The 22710-nt window shown below is 37.8% G+C and overlaps 1 protein-coding gene across 1 annotated transcript in view; it reads left to right on the top strand.

The window, feature by feature from the left end:
• Window positions 1–22710, top strand: part of PREX2 (phosphatidylinositol-3,4,5-trisphosphate dependent Rac exchange factor 2) — a 187182-nt gene that overhangs the window by 134528 nt on the left and 29944 nt on the right. The window contains exons 31-36 of the mRNA XM_019471843.1: window positions 1548–1589; window positions 4259–4476; window positions 7216–7274; window positions 9364–9446; window positions 9587–9730; window positions 14324–14438. Coding sequence (XP_019327388.1) covers window positions 1548–1589; window positions 4259–4476; window positions 7216–7274; window positions 9364–9446; window positions 9587–9730; window positions 14324–14438 — 661 coding nt within the window. The remainder of the gene's footprint in view (window positions 1–1547; window positions 1590–4258; window positions 4477–7215; window positions 7275–9363; window positions 9447–9586; window positions 9731–14323; window positions 14439–22710) is intronic.

The raw sequence follows: 22710 nt of genomic DNA, 5'->3' as shown, positions 1-22710 counted from the left end.
AGCAGAAAATCATCATTTATAGATACCGCAAATGCTTTTGAATTCAGAGATCCAACAACTCTCATATAAAACAAGCTGCAAGTAATAGCCTCAATGTATCTAAATTCTTCATATAAAAGCTATATTTCCCTATATTGTATTTTCAGTTACTAAGCTACGTTCAGACTCCAAGATGCCAAGTTATTAATCTCTGTAAGTTTTTTTTTTTCAAAAGACAGAAGGCTAAGGCAAAGGCCTGTCACCAGGCAATTTTTGAGAATAACCCGTAATTTTGAGTGGTTCGATGACTGTATTTGAGATACCATGGGCACGCATTTCAGAAGCGTAGACCTGCCAGTTCTTTTTGCAATGCGTATACAGCACGGATGAAGATCAGGCTTGAAAGGTTTTCTTCTTTTTTAAGCATAGTCACCTTTGGGGAAGATTCTGGCTTTTCATGGGTATGTTCAAGTACACACAGAATCCAGACTGTGCTGTTGATACAGTCAACTCCAGTGTCAGTTCTGTCATCGGAGTTGTATTCAAATTTCAAACGATTCAAATTTCAAACCTATTAGGTTAGTTTTAGTAGGGGGCAACATATTCCCAAATTGTCCTATTGTCCATATACCCCACAGCAGCTCTGCTGGTCCGCTGAGCAGGGCTTGGAATAGGACTGCATAGAAAATTGGGTGTGTCAAAGAAAGTTTGGAAAGATGCAAAAGCATGTGAAGTAGCGGTGTGTTCCTACAGGCAGTTACTGTAGGACGCCTGATGTGCTGGAAGTTTGACGCTCTCTAAGGTTATGGCAGCTTTTTAATCTGCCTGTTCCTTGCAGTGGTGGTTAACACATTTAAATTTGTGCTCTGGTACAGGGTACCAGAGGGGTAGAGGGGAAGAATCACTTCATTCAGCCTGCAGACTTTGAGAAACCCCCCCCCCCCCGCCTCCAAAAAACCTGAAAAAAACCTCCCAGTGTAAAGAGACATAAAACTAAATTTTTTTCAGTGTAAATTAAGACTTTTTTTTAATCTGTACTTTTTTACTTCATAGATTGTTAAGTGAAAAGAAATGTTTGAAGCAAAATAAAATCCTGAAGGCTGAGAATAAAGTGAAAAATGCTGTTGTATTTTTCCTGGATGCTTTGGTATGCATTGAAATGAGGATAATTTGAGATTTTTTGAAACGAGAGAGGGGAAAAGAAAAAAGAGAGAATTGGGGTAGTGTGGGAATCAGTGAAAACTGGTCTTGTTTTTTGACGTTTTAAGACTGGAATTCTTCATATGTGGACTTGCACTGGCCAGCTGGTACACATGTACTCTGAGATAGCAGCTGCCTCTTCATGTGTCTTTCTCAGTGTTGGTGCTTTTGTTTATTATCAATTTTATCAAGTCATTTGTAAAATTAAGTGAAGTTGAGACTCATTACTGTTTTGTAGGTATAAATCAGGATTGCCTACACAAGAAGTTGGAGTTAAGCTGGTATAAAATGAGAAACTGTAAATGCATTATTATGTTGGTGAAAACACTTTTAACCATGACCTGAATATATTTTCTTTTTTCTTTAAGAGGTGAAGGCACGAATACTCTTGGCACTTCTTGAGTATACAGGTAATTTTGCTTGTTTTGGGAGTAGGGGAAGTGAGTGTGGATGGTTTGAGATTTTTTTTTTTTTGCTTTTGGACAGAATACTGTGTTTAGAGAAAGGGGAAAAATCTCAGATACGATAACCTGATAATCAACAACTTTACTCCTGTGTTTCCAGTGAGGATTCCTGAAGAACACAACAATTCCAAAGACATTTCTAACAAACATTGCACTCTTTTTTTTTTTTAATGCAAAATACCTTCTCTGGTCATTTACTTCGGATCTTGGCAGATGAAGTAACTACTGAATCACTGAGTTTGTGCACAGTACTTCTGCTGTCTTTCTTCTTTTGGGCTTTTTTCTGCTTGCTATCTTTTTTCTTTTTTCTCCATTCTCATCTATTTCCAATCTTACTGTACTATTCTAACCCATACCGTTCCTTTTATCTTTCTTTAGAGAATACCTTTTTTTTAAGTCCCTTCTTTTTGGAAGGGGTCTGATTATTCTGTGTATTATTCTACCATCACCCCATACAGTATACAGCTTCAAATACACAAAATAGGCATGTGTGTCTACAAAATAAATGTCAGTAAGTCAGTATTTAGAAAATAATAGCTATGGCAGAAGATTCTCTACAATTTGTAGGTGCATAAACATTCAAGTAAGCAGCCACATTTGACTGTAAAAGCTGATTATTTTAACCAACTTGCAGCACTATATGAATGCATTATTATTTCATGATTTTGTTATGACACATAACACAGCTTTATAAAGGGGAATATAACATTTCTTTGTTGTCAGATTTCTTCCAGATATTATAAAAGTTTATAGTAATTCCTCAGGTATTTTAAAATAAGAAGTGACCCGAGAAAATACCCCAGACTTGATTTTTTTAAAGCAGTTTTCCCTATTTACATGGTTTCATAAGTTCGTAAATTCTGTAGTCCATTTTGTATAAAAATCTTCTTGTAAAAAGAGCCCAAAGTGCTCTTGTATGCAGTATCTGATACAAGTAGCATTAAATGAGATTTGGAAATGAGGTGTTGGAGACACAAGAGGGCTGCTTCAGAAGCAGGCAGTACAGAGGAAGGCACTGGAAGTCAGCTGTTTTTAAGACAAACAGAGATAAAATCAAGCAAAGCAAGGAGAGAGAATGTGTGTTGGGCTCAAATCCCTGGGCGCCGCTGTGACATTGGAAAGTTTTTGACCATGGAAAAGCCAGTGGGATTTTTGAAGCTTGAGATGAGTGGAGTTTTTAAAGATGAAAATTCTGTCTGTACTGGATTCTGCACAACTTGAGAGAGTTGGGGGGCAGGGGAGGAGAGGTTAATTTTAATAATCATAACAAAAAGCAATGAGTCCCAGTGCAGAAGCAGTAGTGATTAGACCATTTGTGGAAAACATTCCTGAGGTCCTGAGAGGCTGCAAATGGAATCAAAATGATAGTAAAAGAGTGGTCACTATTATCAGTAGTTGAGGAAAAGATTGAAGAAGATCTCAGAAGGAAAACAGACAGCATGGAGTTACTTTGAGAAATACATGGAGTCCAAGAAAAGCATATTTTTAAAGTCAGTATTAATTTTGTGAGTACAGAATTATTTCTGCTGACTTATCCAGTCATCTAAAGTCTTGCCAGCTCCGTAGAGAAGGTGGAAAAGGAGCTAAGCCTCGTAGAGGCAGAGGAATCTAAAAGTGAGGACAAAGATTTTAGGCTTTGGAAAGACCTCGATATCACCTAATCTTCTTCTCTTGCCCTGAGAAAGATTAAGTCTACTTGTACTGTTTGTGATTGATGTTTGCCTAACAGCTCATAATGATAAAAATACTTGAAGGCCTTCAGAAAGGAGAAGAAGGAAGCACTGAATATTTATCACCACAGTTTCGTGCTTTATTGAGAACATGTTTCCCTTTCTAACTCTTTTGACCTTTAGCTAATCTAATGCCTGTGCCCTCCAGAATAAATTGGTAGGTTAGCTAGTCCCAAATTTAAATCAACTGCTAATGGTTCCATAGACTTCTACCTAGGGACCTGTCCTGGACTCCCCTGACACCATAAATCTCTGCTGCTTCCTGGATACGTGATGCTGCTCTGTGCTTATTTTATAGGTTTCATATTCATATAGATATTGTATTTGGATAGATTGTGTTCTGGTAGCAACACTCCTATATGCCCTGTCTGCACTTCACAGCAGGCAGTCTTCATCTGCCCTACCCAGCTGGTAGCTGTGGAGTTGACCAGATGATGCAGTCATATTAAGAGCTTCTGACTATCCTTGCTTTCTTGTGGAAAGTAAATGTTTTTGTGCCCAGCTGGTTCTCACATTGCAGCAAAGAGATCTGGCTCACATCTGTCACCTTGTAACATCAAAAGTACATAGAATTGATGGCATGTACATTAAAATCTACAAGATAAACATATATTGTTTATGAAGAACTACCTTAAATTCCAGATTTTAAATAAATTTATATATAATTTTTGAATTATAAAATAATCTTTTAAAGTGGAAGATGGCAGTTTTGGTCGTGGAGTGCTATTTACTGGGAATAACATTAGGCTGTAAATTTGTGATTTACTTTACATTAAAATGACTTGTTTTTTAGACAAAGAAAAAAATTCCAGCCCAGTTCCTTTGCTGTTAATTAATCTGCTGCTCCATTTTTCCTTTTCCTCTTTTGGCTTTTACCTATCACAGATAGTGAGATACAACTGAGGCGAGACATGGTCTTCTGTCAGAGCCTAGTGGCCACAGTCTGCGCTTTTTCAGAGCAACTAATGGTGGCCTTAAATCAGATGTTTGACAACAACAAAGAATATGAAATGGAGACGCTGGAGGCCAGCAGAAGGTGGCTGGAACAGATAGCCAGTGCAGGTCTTCTCCTTCATTTCCAGTCCCTGCTCTCGCCTAACCTGGTAAGACTCCTCACGTAGCATGCTTGGTCACAGCCTGTGTTTGTTCCCTGAACCAGGGGCACGGTTAAACAGTCTTATAAATGTGATTTTCTGTGTCCTTTGTGCTTGGCTTGTTACTTAATTAGCTGCTATTTGGAAAATTTGCGATTTAGATAATTACAGATACGGGAAGTGTTTGTTTGTGATATGGGAAATATGTTTTCCACAAAGACAGTATTATGTTTGTTTTGAGTTAGCAGATAATGAGTTTACCCTTGACTCCCCACTGCTATCGTAGCTGTTTCCTAGGAGTGAATGTAGTATTAAGTGATAACCAGAACTTCAGGTTCCAATAAGCAGCAATGCAAGATAAATAAAATACCTGGTTTGGATACTTTTATCACCCCCTCCCCCCAAAAAAAATAGGTCTGTAGTAGTTGAAGGACTAGACATGCTAGTCTGTTTTGCTCCTGTCGTAGGGCAAATCCTCGTAGCCTGTCGGGGTAATTGGAAATCTGCTGTTTCTTCATAAGGCTTGGCAAAGAGCCATGGCTTAAGAAACAATTAAAAAAAGGGACATGGCTTTGTAGTCCTCTAATCCCCAGTTATCCAAAGTGCTGCTTCAGCTATTTAACCTGCTTCTCACACTAGACTGGTTCCTGCTAACCTGAAGAACTGTGAAGCAGTCTGCGCGGTCTGCTCCGTGGCAGTCTTCTCAACCTCTGGAGTTGCTCACTGAGAATAACTGATTTGGTACATCCTACTGTATAAGAAGTCCACGCAAATAACAAACGATGTTCCTAGTATCAAAGGTCTTCTTTCCTTGCCTTGTCTATCTCGGCAGCAAATTGCTGACAAGTTGACCTGATAAACTTTAGAAGCAGAAGAGATCAATAAAAAGAAAGGTATTTCTAAATGACAATCATAAAGTATTAGTCTATGATATTGTCGGAGAGCATTGACTTGAGCTGGTGTGAGCAACTACCTCACAGGTAGTTGAGGTACCTGTGTGGGCTTGCGTGGGACGGTATGTCAGGACAACGTGTGCAGCTTAAAAACAGATAAAGTCAGTGCCTGAGAGAAGCAGGAAGGCTTTTTGTCCACATGAGGAGTATGTGAAGAAAGCACTGGTCGGGGGAGTTTGGGCTCATGTCTTGAGTCTTGGATGCTTTTTAGCACCACGCAGCACCAACATGTCCTGGTGCTGGAGTCCTCAGAGTTCAAGAGCAAATTCAGTTGGTGCCTGTCCTATGTTTTTCTATGTGGTTAGTTGTCATGTTATCACAAAACAACTGTTGTCTTTACAGCACTGAATACTTCTGTTTTTTCTTTCAAGATTGTAGAGGTTTCCTTTGTAGTGAAAATGCATGCTACTTAGCCATTTTCATGTAATCAGACACCAGCAGTATGCATTGTCGAAAATAAAATTAGTCTCTTCTAACTGTTCTTAACCAAGGGAAAAGTATTGGAAGGCAACTTTTTCAATACCTTCTCAGCCCTATTTTGCTTACAAATGATCCATGTTATTTTAAACAAGGGTATTTGAAGGAAATTACACTCATTATGGCCAGAGTTCAGTAAAGAATGAGCAGTTGTGCAAAGATTTCCCATGTCACTGAATGGTTTTCAGACTATTCTGCTGATAAAACTGCTCTGTCCGTAGAGATTTCATAAATTGAACCAGGAGACAAAATATTTCTAGCAGCTTTGCGTTTTCATAAATACAAGGGGGAATGCTCTTTCACTATATAGATCAGGGAAAATCATGGGTGGTTTTTTTTTTTCCTTTCTATAATTCAGTAAGCTATAGTTTATTCTCATTTTATAGGCAGCTATTTTATTATTCTTTGCCTTCCTACTGTTTCAGTTCTTAGAGGAGGAAAAATGCATGCCTCAGATTTCCATTTGGCTCTTGCTAACTTAAGGTGCTAGGGGAGGGTTGTATAAAGAATAGAATTACTTTAAGTGATTATTGATTTCTGCTATAATTGCTCTGCATATTTAACTCAAGATAACCATACTTGTAGATTACTATTTTCCTTTTTAAAGGTTCAGTAAAGTATCCTAAGAAGTTAGTAATTTACTTCCTGAAGCTTTTTTGGTAAATTAGTCTGGATCTCTTTAGCTATCTCTTTAGCTCAGGAGTACACAGAGCGAACCATAGGTGCAAATCAGAATATTGGCATATCTACATACTTGATTTGCATCTAGGGTTTTGTAGGTGAAGGTGCAAATAGCTCTGAGCTGTACTCGTTCTGAGCTACTGGTTCAGTTATTGGTGCTTCGAGTGGACACGATGAACTCTCATCTGCTGTTTATACATGGAATCCTAGTTATGGCATTTTTTTAAAGAAAATTGCTAAAAAGAAGAACTTGTTTTTCACATTTCCCCTCTGTTAATTTACAAGCTAGACCTGGTATCAAGATAAGCTGTTGAAGTCTGGTATCTTACATAAAGAATAATTACAGTATTGTTTGATTAAAAGCCATGAGAAGTAACAGTAGCTATAAATTACCTATTAATTTACTATGTGAAACGATAACATTCATTCTAATAATCTTGGACTGGTAATAACAGGGAAAGTGCCAATAGAAACAAAGATATTTACATTATCTAGGAGTTAATTAGGTTATACACTGCATCAGTGAAAAGTTGTGCAACATTCTGTAGTTACTTTTATGTTCTGCTCTCATGTTATTTTTGGTAGGGGAAACATCTGGCTGAAATGACCATTTCTTTTTTTTTTTTGCCTTTTTTAGGCTGACGAGCAAGCCATGCTAGAAGATACACTGGTTGCACTGTTTGACTTGGAAAAATTGTAGAGGTTTCCTTTGTAGTGAAAATGCATGCTACTTAGCCATTTTCATGTAATCAGACACCAGCAGTATGCATTGTCGAAAATAAAATTAGTCTCTTCTAACTGTTCTTAACCAAGGGAAAAGTATTGGAAGGCAACTTTTTCAATACCTTCTCAGCCCTATTTTGCTTACAAATGATCCATGTTATTTTAAACAAGGGTATTTGAAGGAAATTACACTCATTATGGCCAGAGTTCAGTAAAGAATGAGCAGTTGTGCAAAGATTTCCCATGTCACTGAATGGTTTTCAGACTGTTCTGCTGATAAAACTGCTCTGTCTGTAGAGATTTCATAAATTGAACCAGGAGACAAAATATTTCTAGCAGCTTTGCGTTTTCATAAATACAAGGGGGAATGCTCTTTCACTACATAGATCAGGGAAAATCATGGGTGGTTTTTTTTTTTCCTTTCTATAATTCAGTAAGCTATAGTTTATTCTCATTTTATAGGCAGCTATTTTATTATTCTTTGCCTTCCTACTGTTTCAGTTCTTAGAGGAGGAAAAATGCATGCCTCAGATTTCCATTTGGCTCTTGCTAACTTAAGGTGCTAGGGGAGGGTTGTATAAAGAATAGAATTACTTTAAGTGATTATTGATTTCTGCTATAATTGCTCTGCATATTTAACTCAAGATAACCATACTTGTAGATTACTATTTTCCTTTTTAAAGGTTCAGTAAAGTATCCTAAGAAGTTAGTAATTTACTTCCTGAAGCTTTTTTGGTAAATTAGTCTGGATCTCTTTAGCTATCTCTTTAGCTCAGGAGTACACAGAGCGAACCATAGGTGCAAATCAGAATATTGGCATATCTACATACTTGATTTGCATCTAGGGTTTTGTAGGTGAAGGTGCAAATAGCTCTGAGCTGTACTCGTTCTGAGCTACTGGTTCAGTTATTGGTGCTTCGAGTGGACACGATGAACTCTCATCTGCTGTTTATACATGGAATCCTAGTTATGGCATTTTTTTAAAGAAAATTGCTAAAAAGAAGAACTTGTTTTTCACATTTCCCCTCTGTTAATTTACAAGCTAGACCTGGTATCAAGATAAGCTGTTGAAGTCTGGTATCTTACATAAAGAATAATTACAGTATTGTTTGATTAAAAGCCATGAGAAGTAACAGAAGCTATAAATTACCTATTAATTTACTATGTGAAACGATAACATTCATTCTAATAATCTTGGACTGGTAATAACAGGGAAAGTGCCAATAGAAACAAAGATATTTACACAGTCATCCTGACTGTGGTTACAGAAGACAAGGAACTGGCAAATTTGTTTTTTCCATTTATGGTTCTGCATAATCACTAAAAGAAAAAAAAGTCTTTTTCCTATTACCAAAAAAAGTGAAAAATGTTCCTTTGGAATCTTTTCCATTTAGGTATAAAATAATTTATGCACACAGTGTAAAAACTACATAATAATATTATTAATGCAAATCACTAAATTTTATTGTTATTGCTTTCAACTTGGAGAATTATGTATGGAAACGATACTTAAGCAGGAAATACATACGAAGCTGAAATTGAATTAAACTGACTTCCTCTGAGAGATTTGGCTAAATGGAAAATTTTCGTCAGCTTTTCCTAATGGTCATTACATGTTAATCATCTGGCATAATACACACAACGTATGTTGGGGAATCACTGTAACTGCAAAATGATACTGCTAGTTGCCCTGAACTCTACACCAATTGATGTATTATGACATTTAGCTCGTCAAAGTGTAATGAAATGTGCTCTTACAGTTTTATATATTCTACCGTAATACATTTGTTTTCTCAGTTGAGTCCTGATTTTTAATAATAATTTAATGAATATGCTGGTAGCTACTGTACATATACTTGTGTTCTGTCCCACACAAATCTGAGGAGACTTTATATATCACAGTGACGTTATACATCGTGCACCTGAGGAAGGCATGTGAAATACGGTTAAAGGTATCCTTCCAATGATTTCAAACTATATGCTGTACATAGATGTTTCTTCAAATTTACAGGGAATACGAGTAGGATGTCTCCAGCTACATTATTTTTGCTGTCATTGACAGGCTGGCAAAGATGACAGTCGCTGCTTTTCTGTTCATCTACTTCCTGATAATGGATAGGCCAAAAGTGACTACAGCAATACCGAGTATAATGTAAAATACTGCATGTATTAGTTTTGTGTCTGCAGTGATTTTTATCTAATGGTGTGAATTTTGGGTGTAATGGTTTCTGGAAAAGGATGTGTCATTGCTTTTAATGAAATAGTAACACTGACTGTATTCTTAGATGTACCAATCACATACCAAGCAGAAGGAAGCCGGCAAACCCTGAAGGTTTACTTCTACCTTGATAGTTACCATTTTGAACAGCTTCCTCAAAGGCTGAAGAATGGAGGGGGATTTAAAATCCACCCAGTACTTTTTTCACAAGGTAACTGGAGTTTTAATTCCACCACCCCCACCCCCCAATTCTTTCACATAATATTTAACTCTCTTTAAAACCCTACTTACTCACTCTGATTTAAATGCTTTGTAACTATAAGGGCACAATGCTTATATTTAAATGTTGTTTAATGTGGGCATTTAATGAGAACTTTGAATTAAAATGTGAATTTAAGAAATGCTGAGATTTGTGATAAAAAAAATAGAGGCACGGGTATACATTTCTAAGTTTATACCTGTTATATAATTCCAACACCGAAGAATGAATCCTCTTTTATCAATATTGTTTTGTTCTTTGTAGACATCAGTGGACAATAGTCAGACCATGAAACTTGCTTTTAAAAGTGTTTTGCATTCCAAATGCTATCGTAATCTTTTCCCGTTACTTCAAATTTAAGGCCTAAATTGTTATCCCCTGAGAATTCTGTCTCTTTAAAATGTTACGAAGACTTAAATAACGTTTCCAGGCTTTTGTAGTTATGACACTGCAAATGTTACCGAAGTGATGAATGGTGGCGCTGATGCTCAGACTGTTCATAAATTGCAGGCAGCCTGCATTAGCTGCAGTGTCATTACAGTCATCAGGAGCATGGAGTTTGACTCACTGAAATGGTGAATGCGAGGTGCCGATTGCCTTGAGCCGCCTTTGATTTCAGAGGGAGCTGAAAGTACTCCATACCTTGTGAAAGGCTTCCAGGGTCTATGTGGAATAGGCAGAAGTCAGGCATACAAATGAAGGTTTCGAGGAGGGTTTGGTCTCTGATAGATAAGGAGGATGTAAAAGGAAATAGCAAACAGTAAAGATACATGAAGAAATAGTCAAGCTTACTGTAAACTTAAAACACACAATTTTTTAAAAATAAGATCCCTGAAGCCTGATTTTTAAACAAACTAATAAAGACAGACTTCAGTGGATTTCTTTTGAACAGATTGATTTCAGTCATAGGGGAAAATGAGAACACTGAGCAGGAGACACATTTCAGTGGAGCAGGCAAAAAGGTACATGAAAGAGAACAGAAAATACCTTCGTTCAGATGAAATCCTGGAAATACTATTTTTTTTTTTTTAGATTCAGGAGGGGATTCAGTGTGCTACAGACTTTATTTTGCAGGATTTTTTCCCTTTCTGTTTCTAGAAGCCAAAAATATTTGAGTCTCAGGATAAGCATCTTCACAGTCAGCTAAAGGAAAAGGGCAAAGATTCATTCAAGTGTTACACCTGCTTAATAATTTTCAGTAATCTAGAAGATTTCTTCTTTCTTTATCATACCAAATTTCTTTAATTTTCAAGGATCCCCCTCCAAAATAGTCTGTTAGACTCCAAGAATAAGAAGTCCTGGATAAGAAGTTAAATCCTAGTGTTTAAATCATTATTTTGTTTTTTTTTCCCTCATTAATGAGTGAATTAGGATTCTATTTTTTACTTCTTTCCTATGAGGTTTGGCTGAGCTGCCATCAAACTAACTCAGTAGATCCCCATCTTTACCTGAAATTTATTAGCGACAAATGTAGAAATCTTCTGTAAGTTCCTCTGTGAAGTGAATTCTTGCTTCCCAAGCTTAACAGAGCTAAGCCATTTCTTGCCTAAAATACAATAGTTTATGATGTTTTCAAATGCAACATTTAGAAAATCATGATTTTGGAATACTTTATCAAAGGCACAAGTCAGTGCACATGAGTTTATTTATCTCTGTGTTGCTCTATTCTGTGTTGCATAGCTCCGTGCCTAAAATTACAAGTCTATATATTTGCAGGATTGCAGGACCGTAGACATTTTTAAAAGTTTTTACATGTTTACCCAGGCTATATTATGTATCCCTCCACTTGTAAAAACAGTTTTGTGCAACCATGTACTTGTTGTATACATTCAAAAGGATCCTGATTTTCAGGATTGGTGTCTGAGAATGTTGAGATATTGCTCTCGGCATTCAGATTTCTCTATTTCCTATGTTAGAATTGAGATCTCAGCAATAACTAAGCTTAATTAAAATGCACTTTATTTAAAATTAAAATTCAATTTATTTAAAATTGCTACTTAGTGTCTTAATTATGTAGGGTTTTTTATCAAGTAGGATCTTGAAAACACCCAAGGACAGAAACTGCACAACCTCTTGGGTAACCTATTCCTCTACTTGACTGCCCTAATGGTGAAAAAGTGTTTTCTTTCTATTGAGTTGAAGCATCTCTTGTTTCAATTTATGTCCATTGCATCTTGTTCTGCCAGCATGCACCATTGTGAAGAGCCTGGTTCTGTCTTCTCGTTGACCTCCTGGTAGCTAATGGCACCTGGCTAGTAGGTCCCCCCCAAAGCCACCACTTGTACAGGCTCTCCTCACAGAGTGTGTGCTCCACCCCATGACCATCTTGGTGGCCCTCTACTCAACATTTTCCAGTTGATCAACAACTTTCCTGTACTGTGGGGCCCAAAACTAGACACAGTATTCAAGATGCTATCTAATGACTGTTGAGTAAAGTGAGGACAAGCACTTCTTTCAGTCTACTTGCCATGCTTATCTTAATAGTTTTGGATGCTCTTGGCCTTCTTGGTTGCCAGAGAACACTGGAGGCTCATGTTCAGCTTGCTGTCTAACATGACCCCGAGGTCCTTCTCAGCAGGCTCTACCTTTGCAGGTGCAGGACTTGACATTTGTCGTTGTTCAGTTTCACAAGGTTCCTGCTGGCCCATTCCTCCAGCCTGACTAGGTCCCTGTCCAGGTGGCCCTGCACTTCAGTATATCCACTGCTTCTCCCAATTTGGTGTTAGCTGCAAACTTGACTTACCTCCTCCAGGTCAGTGATAAAGACGTTGAACAACATAGATCCCTGTGGTATTCTGCTTGTAATGGGCTCCTAGGTAGACCATGTCCCATTAGCTACTACCCTTTGAGCCTACCCATCCTTCCAGGTTCTTTTCCCATTCAGTTGTCTATGCATTCAGACCATAATATCCTAACTTGGATTCAAGAATACCATAGAAGACATGTTTGTAAGGAAAGCTTCCTTACAAAAGAGCTTCCTAATATATTAGGTAGAAAAACGTTAAACTCTTCAAAAAGGTGAGAGCCAAAGCACGCACTGTGGGATTCCCTGCCAGCACCCATGAGCATGGCCCCCGCAGTGCCTGTAGAGGTAGAACTGTGTGCTCAGCCACTCTCGACAGATGACTGAGTTTCCAGGTTGGGTAATCTAGTTGGATAAAACCAACTCTGTTTGCACTAACATGCTATTATAAATGGAGTTCAGCGGATATTTTTGTGTGGGCTTTCTGGTGTGACTTAGCACCAAGGAAGTTAAGAGCAAGTCTGACTGTTGAAATTTAATATTTTTCTCACAGAAGTAGAATTACAAACTCTGAAAGCACAGAAGGGGAATGTAATTTGCATGTTCTTTCACAATGAATGAATTATTTATTAACTGGTCATATTAAGCAGTACAAGCAGAATTAATATTCTGTGTGCAGCTGAAGCTGTAAGATGGCAGCATGTTTCCATCATGCAGAACTCTGCTTAGTGCTTGCATTTTCTGATAGGGTGATGAATTCTTAGAATGTGTATGGATTATTAAAGTGGCAATATTTCTAATTGTAAAATCTTTAATGCTTCTCCCCCCAAAAAACTGTTTCACCAAGAGCCTGTGTTTTATGTTATAATAAATTTAACCTCTTAATGTGAAGATCTTGATTTTTCCAGTCCAAATTTTCCTGAGAACCTTTCAAACACTTGATTTGACTTGGCTAAAGAAAAGGTTAAACTTCCCTGAGTATCTAAATTAAAGGGGCTGGGGGAATGTTCTTTTTTTTCTTTCTTCTTTTGAAAACTATTGCTAGGAAGAGCATCCCAAAATGGAATGGTAGTGTGTTCATTTTTTTCACCTTTTAATTTCTGTGTGGTGATCGTATGAGAAGGACATACGATTCTTCCTTTAATGGAAGTCTTTGTTTAGTTCCTGAGTTCTTGTAGCAATGTTCATCCTCGCTTTGGTGAAGTGAATACAACAAAGGTGGTCATAGTCAAGTATTTCACTTTAGAAACTCACCTGATCCCTGATAAGGAGCTTATAGGGCATTTTCAGAGATCCAGAGAAGTTTGCTTTATTTGATCCAGAAGAAGGCATTCACATTATCAGTGGGAATAACTAGAGGTTCAAGTGCTCCACATCTCCCAAAATCGGGCTTCGTAAGAAGTTGTTAGGTCCCCCTCTGTGAACGTAGCTGGTACATTAATCCTTTCTTTCCTCTACCCCAGCTCATTCTACTGTTTTCTTCCAGGATATATCAGAACTAAAAACCACATTTACATTCACAGGGCAGGAGTACTATAATTAGAGCAACGGGACTCAAACTAGTGCTCTCCTTTATATTTTCCACAGGACAAGAAATATAATTTTTCTTGTAAATGAAATCTTAAAGAGAGATCTGTATGAATTTTTATGACATACGGAAACAGCTCAGCAATCCACAGTGGGGTCACAGCCTCAAGGTTAAAAAGTGATTCACTAGAGTGTGAACAAAGCTACAAAGAAGGCGAATACTAAATATTTAATACTGATTTTTCTCTTCTCCATTCTCCTTTCTCTTTTCACAGCATTGGAGAGCATGGAAGGATATTATTACAGAGACAGTGTCTCAGTAGAAGAATTTCAAGCTCAGATTAATGCAGCCTCACTAGAAAAAGTCAAGCAGTATAACCAGAAACTACGGTGGGTAATAAACCAACATTCCTGAGATTAGTTTACCAAGTTCTGCTTTTCAACTCAGTTTCTATGTCACATCTTTAAACTGAAGTGCTTTGTATGGTCGTTGTTTTTTGGTGCATGATTGAATAAGATCCAAGATTCATGGTTCTGACTTTTTTGACTTCTGCACTGTTAAGTTACTTTTAAAAAAAATTGTTTTCCCATGAAAGCAATAGCTGTAATTGCCTCCAGGTTGTTGTACTAATGTGTATAGAAAAGGAAATGTCTACTTGATCACAAATGGAGTATCGGAATTGCTAAACGTTATGATCTGATTTTGTAGACAATATTTACCAAATTTCTACAGAACAGGACTTAAAAAATAGTGTTGTTTTCCTCAAAGCTGAGCATCTTCCTCCCCACCCCCCACCACACCAATGGGAATATAAAGATATTTGGATACTTGCATCAGCTTCGGGTATGGGTTACGGAGTGCATACTTGCCAGTACGTGTAAAGATTATGCAGCTATGTATTTCAGTAGGTATTTCATTAAGAAGTTGCACATAAAGACAGAATTTCTGGTATACAAAATAATCTATTAGTTATGAAGTAAAATAATGAAGATGTGTACGTAGGCCACTCTTGCATCTCACTGTATCTGTGAAAAAAGCCTGTTTGAGTACACTTATTTGCATGAGTTGAAGAAAAAGAGTGCAAAGAACTGCAGTAAAATCACATCTATTCACTTTTAAAATTCTTGAATCAGATGGAAACACTGTCATATCACTAGAACTGTTAGGCAGCTTTTAAAAGCAGCAGAGAACAGGAGTTAAAAAAAGAGGTTAAGGACAGTGGAGAAGGGGCAAAAGGATAAATGAGGGTCTCTTTTTCCAATTCCTTCACCTGTTGGCCCACTCCTGTCTTTGGAGGGTTTTCTTCATGGATCTTGCAAAAGTATTTCTCTAATGTGTTATCAAAGCAGTGGACTTCCTAGATTCTGTTTCAATCTAAGCAGTACTATAGCAAAAGTGATTTTAAAGCCAGTTGTATTCAGTGAGTACTGTATATTTCAATTTTTTGTGACATCTGTGTCAGTGCACTTCTGTGTTAATAACAAACATAGTATTTATTTAGTCTGTTTTCCACTGTCTTGTATGAGTGCTTCCTATTTGGGAAAAAAGTTCCTCCTGAGTATTTATTTGACAAGGCTTATGTTATAAATCAGTTTTACAGAAAGCTTTCATCATGCCAGTACTTGGCCTAGATGAAGTCAGCTAGTGTTGGAAGGAGATTTCTATCAGTTGGACAAGGCAAGACTTTTTGAGCTGTTTTTTCTATGAATAGGCCCAATTTAGCCCCCATGAAAATCCTTAAAAGAAATTCTTCCTGACTTTATGCTCTAGTGTTCCCTGACCTTGCTTACCTCGTGTGTTAGGGCTTCCATTCATGCTGTGGCTCTAATGAGGTACATTCCTCTTCTGGTGTTGTGACTCACAGCTCTGATCAGTTGCTAACCTCCAAGGCCTAGTTTTGCAAGAAGTTACTATGAAAAAGTTAGGATTCAACAAAAATTACTATGGGTAGCTCTGTCCAGTCACACGAATTGGAAAATTTTGGATTTTTTTCCAGCCATCTAATGTCTGATGAAAACATTCAGTAATTGGGGTTTTTTTTTTTTGCTTTCTGCTGGACTCAACCCATTTCTTAAATGAGGCACTAACAGCTTTAGGAATTCACTGACCTAACGTGAAGAGGAAAACCAGAAAAGCAGATGCTTCATTCTTGTTCTGCCATTTGCTAGCCTGTGTAGGTGTTTGGCCAGGAGAATCTAATAAAGTAACTACAGCAGCAAAAGATATTAACATTTGGATAATTGCTCTAAAGAAGAACAGAAAAGTGAAATTGAATATTCCCTGGAAACATACTCAAGTGCAATAATACTATCTTAAACTTTTCACGTGGAAGAAATCCTCTGTGCAGAACCACCTAATCAGTAATAAAATAAGTCATTCAAGACACAATCCATAAACCATTCTTTCTCCATAGAAAAGGAATGCATTGCTTGCTTGTGAAATGACTATCATAATCTCTTCATCGCTACAGCAGCAGAAAGCAAATGGGAGCAACAGCAAAGGAAAAACTAGTGGGAGAAGAGGATGGGGACTAGTCAGAATGAAACCACTGGTTGGCAGTGACACTGCAGCCGAGCTGTCCGTTGATGAGAACTCTTGATACAAGTGCAGCTTCTCTTATTCCTGACGTGTTTAGATAATAATGCTCTAATAATGTGAAACAGATGAGACCACTTTGTTGTGTATGGTCCCACTTACAAACAGAGATGTTGGCCTAACTTAGGATGTACCTAAGCCGGACAGTAAAATTAAAAATGAGTAGTAACTTTGCTCAGCTACCTCTTAAGTTCTTGTGGTGAAGTCTTGTTAAAGTTTGAGTACGTAGAACACTTTTGAGGAATGTGGTGTCTTTTGGGTGACAAATCTGATACGATGTGTGCCTTAAAAGAATTCATTTACAAATTATTTGAATGAATCAAAAGATATATTAGTAAATTTTTAGTGGATTTCAGGAAGGATAACCTTTATCCATCATATAAAGTCAAGAAGCTGAACCCTTGCTTTTATTGCAAAATTCATTCATAACTATGGAACTGTGACCAGCTTTTCCACAGTATCAGGAGTGATACAATAAATCCAGGTGCAAAATTGTCCTTCTTGACACTGATTTGAGCATCATAAGAGCTTCTGTCTTCCATGGTTCTTGCTTTGGGGCTTTTGCAAATATTACCTCAACTATGAAATAGTAATGATAAGATTATCATTTTTATGAGAATGCATGAAAGACGGTTGAAAATCAGTTTTAGAATTTCATGCTTATGTGGAATGGAGGGAATGTCCCTCTATCTTCTGTAATAGACTTAACCCTAGCTATTTGAATCTAATTAATAATATAAGGGAACTTTTATTCTAAGGCCAGCTAAAGTTGAGTTTTTCTACAATTCCTGAGGCAACATCCCTTACCCCAGCAATACGTAGGAAGTCCTTTATCGGAATAAAGATTTTTTTTTTTTTTTAAAAACAACCAATACCTCATTTAGGAAATTTCTGAAACTGCTGGGAAATCTTCAGCATCTGGCCCACAATTATTCTTAATTGTGCTGGATTTCTTTTTCACAGTCAGCCAGTTTGCACTTATTTTTATAGTTCACCAATTCTGTTTCTCTGACACTGATAAAGAAAAGAAAGTTATGCTCAAATTCTGTTTGCAAGTTGAGCTGGTGCTAGTAGTTGCCAGCAATGTAAATTTAACCTCATCAAATTGTTTGCTAATGAGAAACATGCAGTACAACCAAGTGAAAGTAATTAGGTCAGCAGAGATTTTAAAGATCTTTGTTACTATGTGTTTGATAGCTCAGCAGTTGTCTTCTAATTTAGAAGAAGACCAGAAAGAACCTGTGTATCTGACCTGTACAGAAGCTGATGTTAAGTGAACCCATTCTGTATTCTTCTGCCTCCTCCCACTTTTCCCCATCTTCCTCCTTTGGTACTTCTTGCCATTCGAATAGGCTTTTTCCATCCCGAACCAGTCCTTTTGCTTTTACAGATACCAGGGACCGTTTTGCTTCAACAGTGCAGGGCACAATGGTGTTTGTATCCATAACTACTACAAATGCTGATAGGAATAATGAAAACTCACAAATGCACTATATTTACTTGGGCTGGTTGGTTTAAGTATTCTCTTGCAAATCTTGAGTCATGTAATTGTAAAAGCATGAGGGTAAACTTTAATTGTAATTTTTGAAGCATTACTGCTTTAAGAATTATTTGGTTAAAATACATTCTGTCCTTTGAATATGATTTTCCTATTTGGTAAGGGTCTCTTTCCTGCAGAGTGAGATTCAGCATGGTAGTTATTATTACTTACGTTGCATAGAAATAAATCTTACAGTCATTACTGCGACCAAAAGATTGGTTGCAATGCAGACCTGATAGAAGCTAGGACAGACCCTGGCAGACAGGTTAGCTGAATGGCCGTAACTCAGCCAATCCTTGGACTGAATAGTGACTTTAAGATAAAACATTTAGCTGGATATGAGAACAGTTTTTTATCCTCAGAGAAATCAGATTTTGGATTAGCTTCCTGCAAGAAGGAAGCCATTTTTTAAAATGGACCTTGATGAGTGTAGGAATGACAACTTCTGTAATGTTTGTCCAAGTTGTCAGAGGTTTGGACTTGATGTCCCAGGATGGGACTTTCAGTCTATAGTAGTAAGGAAGCTTGCTCTTCCAGTCTTCCTTTCTCTGTATTTGAAATTTTATCCAATTAGTCTTTTTTTTTTTTGTCTGTGAATTCTCTTTCTGGGAAAAAATTGAGTCCCTCCTATGACCTTCTATTAAAATGCAGTTTTCTACAGGTGCTCCTGGTTAGCGTCTTAATCGAGAAATCCAGGCGCATCTGCTCTTTAAGAGTTTTTTCCTGGACGTGTCTGTGCGCACAAGGGATGCGTCTCAAAGGCAGAGAGGATGTTCAGGGCACAGGCCATTCAGTGGGGTGCAGGGCTGTGGCTGTACCAAGTATGCTTCCAGCTTCTAGGTCTCTGCAGTATGCTTCGCTGCACATTGTTGACTGCAAGAGCAAACTATGGTGGAATATAGGTGCCTAAAACTGCACATCAGTATACCTGTTTGGATTCCAGAACTGTCTGTGCAGATAATTTTTAGCTGATGAGAAATTAGTGAAATCACTGGCTTTTAGATTCATAAGCATTTTTAATGCCTCTTCAGCACCAATGCTTGCATTTAGATATCTAAACACCTTTAAAATTTGGTTCCCGATGTTATGGTGGCTTGGATTGGAATATTCAGAGGGAAATAAGTAAAATAATAGATGAAGGTGAGGTTAGGAGAGCTCTACTTTCCCATAACTTTTCTTTTATCCCCAGCATGGCACTTTCTTGTGACACCCCTGACTATATGATGACCCAGTTTTTCACTCCAAAGATAGGATCACGCTGTGGGAAAGACAGCTGAGGATTGCTATCCATCCCCGCCACTGGTGTGGGTGCTAATTACCACTGTGTAGTGATTAACTTGCCTGTGCATCAATAGACAAAGAAGGTCTGGAAAAAATGTTCCTTCCTGCCTGCCTACCATTCTGTGTGATTTGGAACTATTCTTTGAAGTCAGCTGTGTCCAGGGTTATTGGCAGCTACTTTTGTAGCCTGTTGTACAGCTGTAATAGAAGAAAAATTAAAGGGAAAAGGCCATTTTTTGTGGTTTTTTCCCGTGTTGCTGCTTTCTTGGATATCGTTTTAGGAGGTAAATGCAAGTCTGTTATGCTAAGGAAGCAATTATAATCAGTGAATCTAATGACAAATGATTTAGCTAACTACCCTCATTACATTGAACATCTGATTACGCTGAATGTAATATTTGTCATTTTAAAGTGTTTCATTTACAATGTAACTTCAAACAGTTTCTCTGTCTGAAGCCTCCTGTATTCATTTTATGGCATAAGTAGCCCTCCACAGAATGATGGCAAATTTAATTTAATTCTTTATTCAGGGATGTTATAATCCATGAGGTTTTCATGTTGTTGGGTTTTCTTGTTTCTTTTAATTTTTAAAAAGACAAGAAAAGGAAACTATTTCTGCCCCTAGAATTTATGCAAGCATGGAACAAAATCTGTCTGAGGAATATAACATCTTTTTTTATTTATACACGCACGTATACGCGCACAGCAGCCTCTCAAGCTGCAGGCTTCTTGGCAGGCTGATGTTTTCTGTATCCTGTATAATTTAGTCAAGGCAGAAAATAGATGTGATGGCACTCATGGCTTCAGGCTGAACTACAATTCTCTAATAGTTGCTTTGGTATAAATGAGATACGATGATATAAAAGACATATCCACTTAGAGATAGTTAATTACTATGAAAGAAAGAGCTTGTCTGTCTCTAGAACAAACTGATGGGTCCTCAAGACAATACCTGTGTTATCAGATCATATAGCAATTCCTGTAATAAATGCATTAAATTCCACCTTAAAACTGGCAGATTCCTTCCCCCACTGTTTCCAGTGGAAAGCTTTTCCAAACCAAATTGCTCACGTGGTTAAGAAGCTTATGCTGTTTGTTCTTGTGCCGCTGTTGTCCTGTGGCTTTAGTCTTCCTCTCCTTTCCCTCATGTCTGTCCACTTCAGTGAGTGACATGTTAATGAGCAACATTAATAGTTTTTGTCATTGCCATCAGTTTCAGAAAAGAGTAACCTGAGGAGAGTTACAGGTTTCAGAGAGTGATTCTGTGAAAATATTTTCTTTTTGGTGCAGTGGGATATTTATAAAGCAGGTGAAAAACTGTTTTCCTATTTTCAGTGCTAGGTATTTGATACATTGCTTTGTGTTTAAAAAAGCAACAGTAAAACTGGACTGCAATGCTACATACACAAATATATCATGTAGTTTATATGACTATAAAAATTGGAAGTCTAATGCCTCTTAAATTTTTAAGATGTGGTTCCAAATGAACTAGATACTTGTGGCTGAACTCTCTCTCTAAATGCAAAGTCTTTATGAAGGAGAGATTGAAAATTAAGCATTCACTGTGAAGGACATAACAAGGAAATAATAGCTAAATTTGCCTCCTGATGAACTTAATGAGAAGCATTTTAGGTAGAACAGAAATTAAGATTCATTGCATCTAAGTGAAGCAAGACCAGAGAAAGAATAGAGAGATCCTGGACAAAGTAAATTAAATTTGTCTAGCTGGTCTAAATTATATTGCCAGCTGGCTTGAATTTAGCTTTGTTTTTTTTTCTCTTCCAGTGCTGTGCTCTTTCTGTGAGTGTAAATTCATTGTTTCTTTAGAGTTTTGACAAAGTATGATCAGTATTTATTATAGGTAGTGTTCTGAAATTGAAAATTATGTGTCTTGATAGATTATATATACTGAGTCTTTGCTCACTGAGGTGGGCATCTGGTTCATTCTGCTTTCTTTATCCTCTGCAAATGCAGAGAACATGTATCCGCAGTGATCAGAGGTGGAGGATTTTCTTTCACTCCTGGTCACTGATAGGAATCCAGCCCAAGCCTGCAGCTTGTACAGCTCGTAGCTGTAGTAGAAACCCTGACCACCCAATGACTATTTGGCATGTTGTCTTTTTTAACAGTGTATTCCATGTCTGGAATATCAGGAGCCAAAAAGGAGACATCTAATGTCTGAAAGGCAAATGTGGAAGCAATTCGTTAGTACTAATGGGTTCAGTGTGGATTTGGCTGTTTGGATAATGATGGGAGAAGCAGGAAGGCAGCTGTAACTGGTCTGTGGCCCCAGAACTTCCCTTTCGCATCACAAATGGGATAGTTTCAAGTGATCTTGGAAGTAGGTAGAGATGCTGGAGACTAGATTCCTGGAAAAATAGGGGTTAAAATGTAGCATGTGAAAAGTGGGCAGTGTTACATAGAGCAGATGGTATTTTTTTCCATTTTTTGTCACCCATGACTTTCTGTCTTCACATTTCTTTGCTCACATTTCTGTGACCCCCTGCTTGTGTGTTTATAAAGGTTTGAGAGTAGGGCTGTGACGTGCCTGCTGGGATAGTAGGGCTATTCCTTTGCAAGCGTCCTCCTCAGTTTGCACCTCAGATACTTGTACTCATCCTAACACCGATTTCTCAACATGCCCTCTTCACAGACTGGAGAGAGTTTAAATTGGTGGGAGACCAGTAGTTTAGCCAGGTGCTGCAGGCTTGCGAGAAAATGAGGAGCGCTATGAAGACTCATCCCCTCTGTTTAAGAGTCCTGTTTCTTAGGAATTCAGTTTTCCAGGGTTGAAAGTCTGTGTCCCAGCTATGCTCCCAGTCTACTCCACTAAAGCAGACAGTTGCCAAGAAAGCCCTTAAGTTTCATTTCTTGAAATTTTCTTAACACCTCTCCCCACTTGTAGGTATTTCTGTGCATAACTAAATCTAATTATTCTCCTCATTTTCTTGCTTGTCTCACCTTACAGTCACATCCTCCTCCCCATAGACTGCACTGTTTCCCACAGTTTTGTTTGCTTACGCTTACAGTAGTGAGTGAGAAAAGCTGGTTTGCCACTTTGTGCCCAGTGTAAGCCAGGAATCACAGAATCATAGAATGATTTAGGTTGGAAAAGACCTCTAAGATCATCAAGTCCAGCCGTTAACCTGACACTGCCAAGTCCACCACTAAACCATGCCCCTAAGCACCATGTCTACACGTCTTTTAAATACCTCCAGGGATGGTGACTCAACCACTTCCCTGGG

This window comes from Aptenodytes forsteri, unplaced genomic scaffold, assembly GCF_000699145.1.
Source record: "Aptenodytes forsteri isolate BGI_AS27 unplaced genomic scaffold, ASM69914v1 Scaffold18, whole genome shotgun sequence".
NCBI lineage: Eukaryota > Metazoa > Chordata > Aves > Sphenisciformes > Spheniscidae > Aptenodytes > Aptenodytes forsteri.
This window is presented reverse-complemented; position numbering and strand designations above follow the sequence as displayed.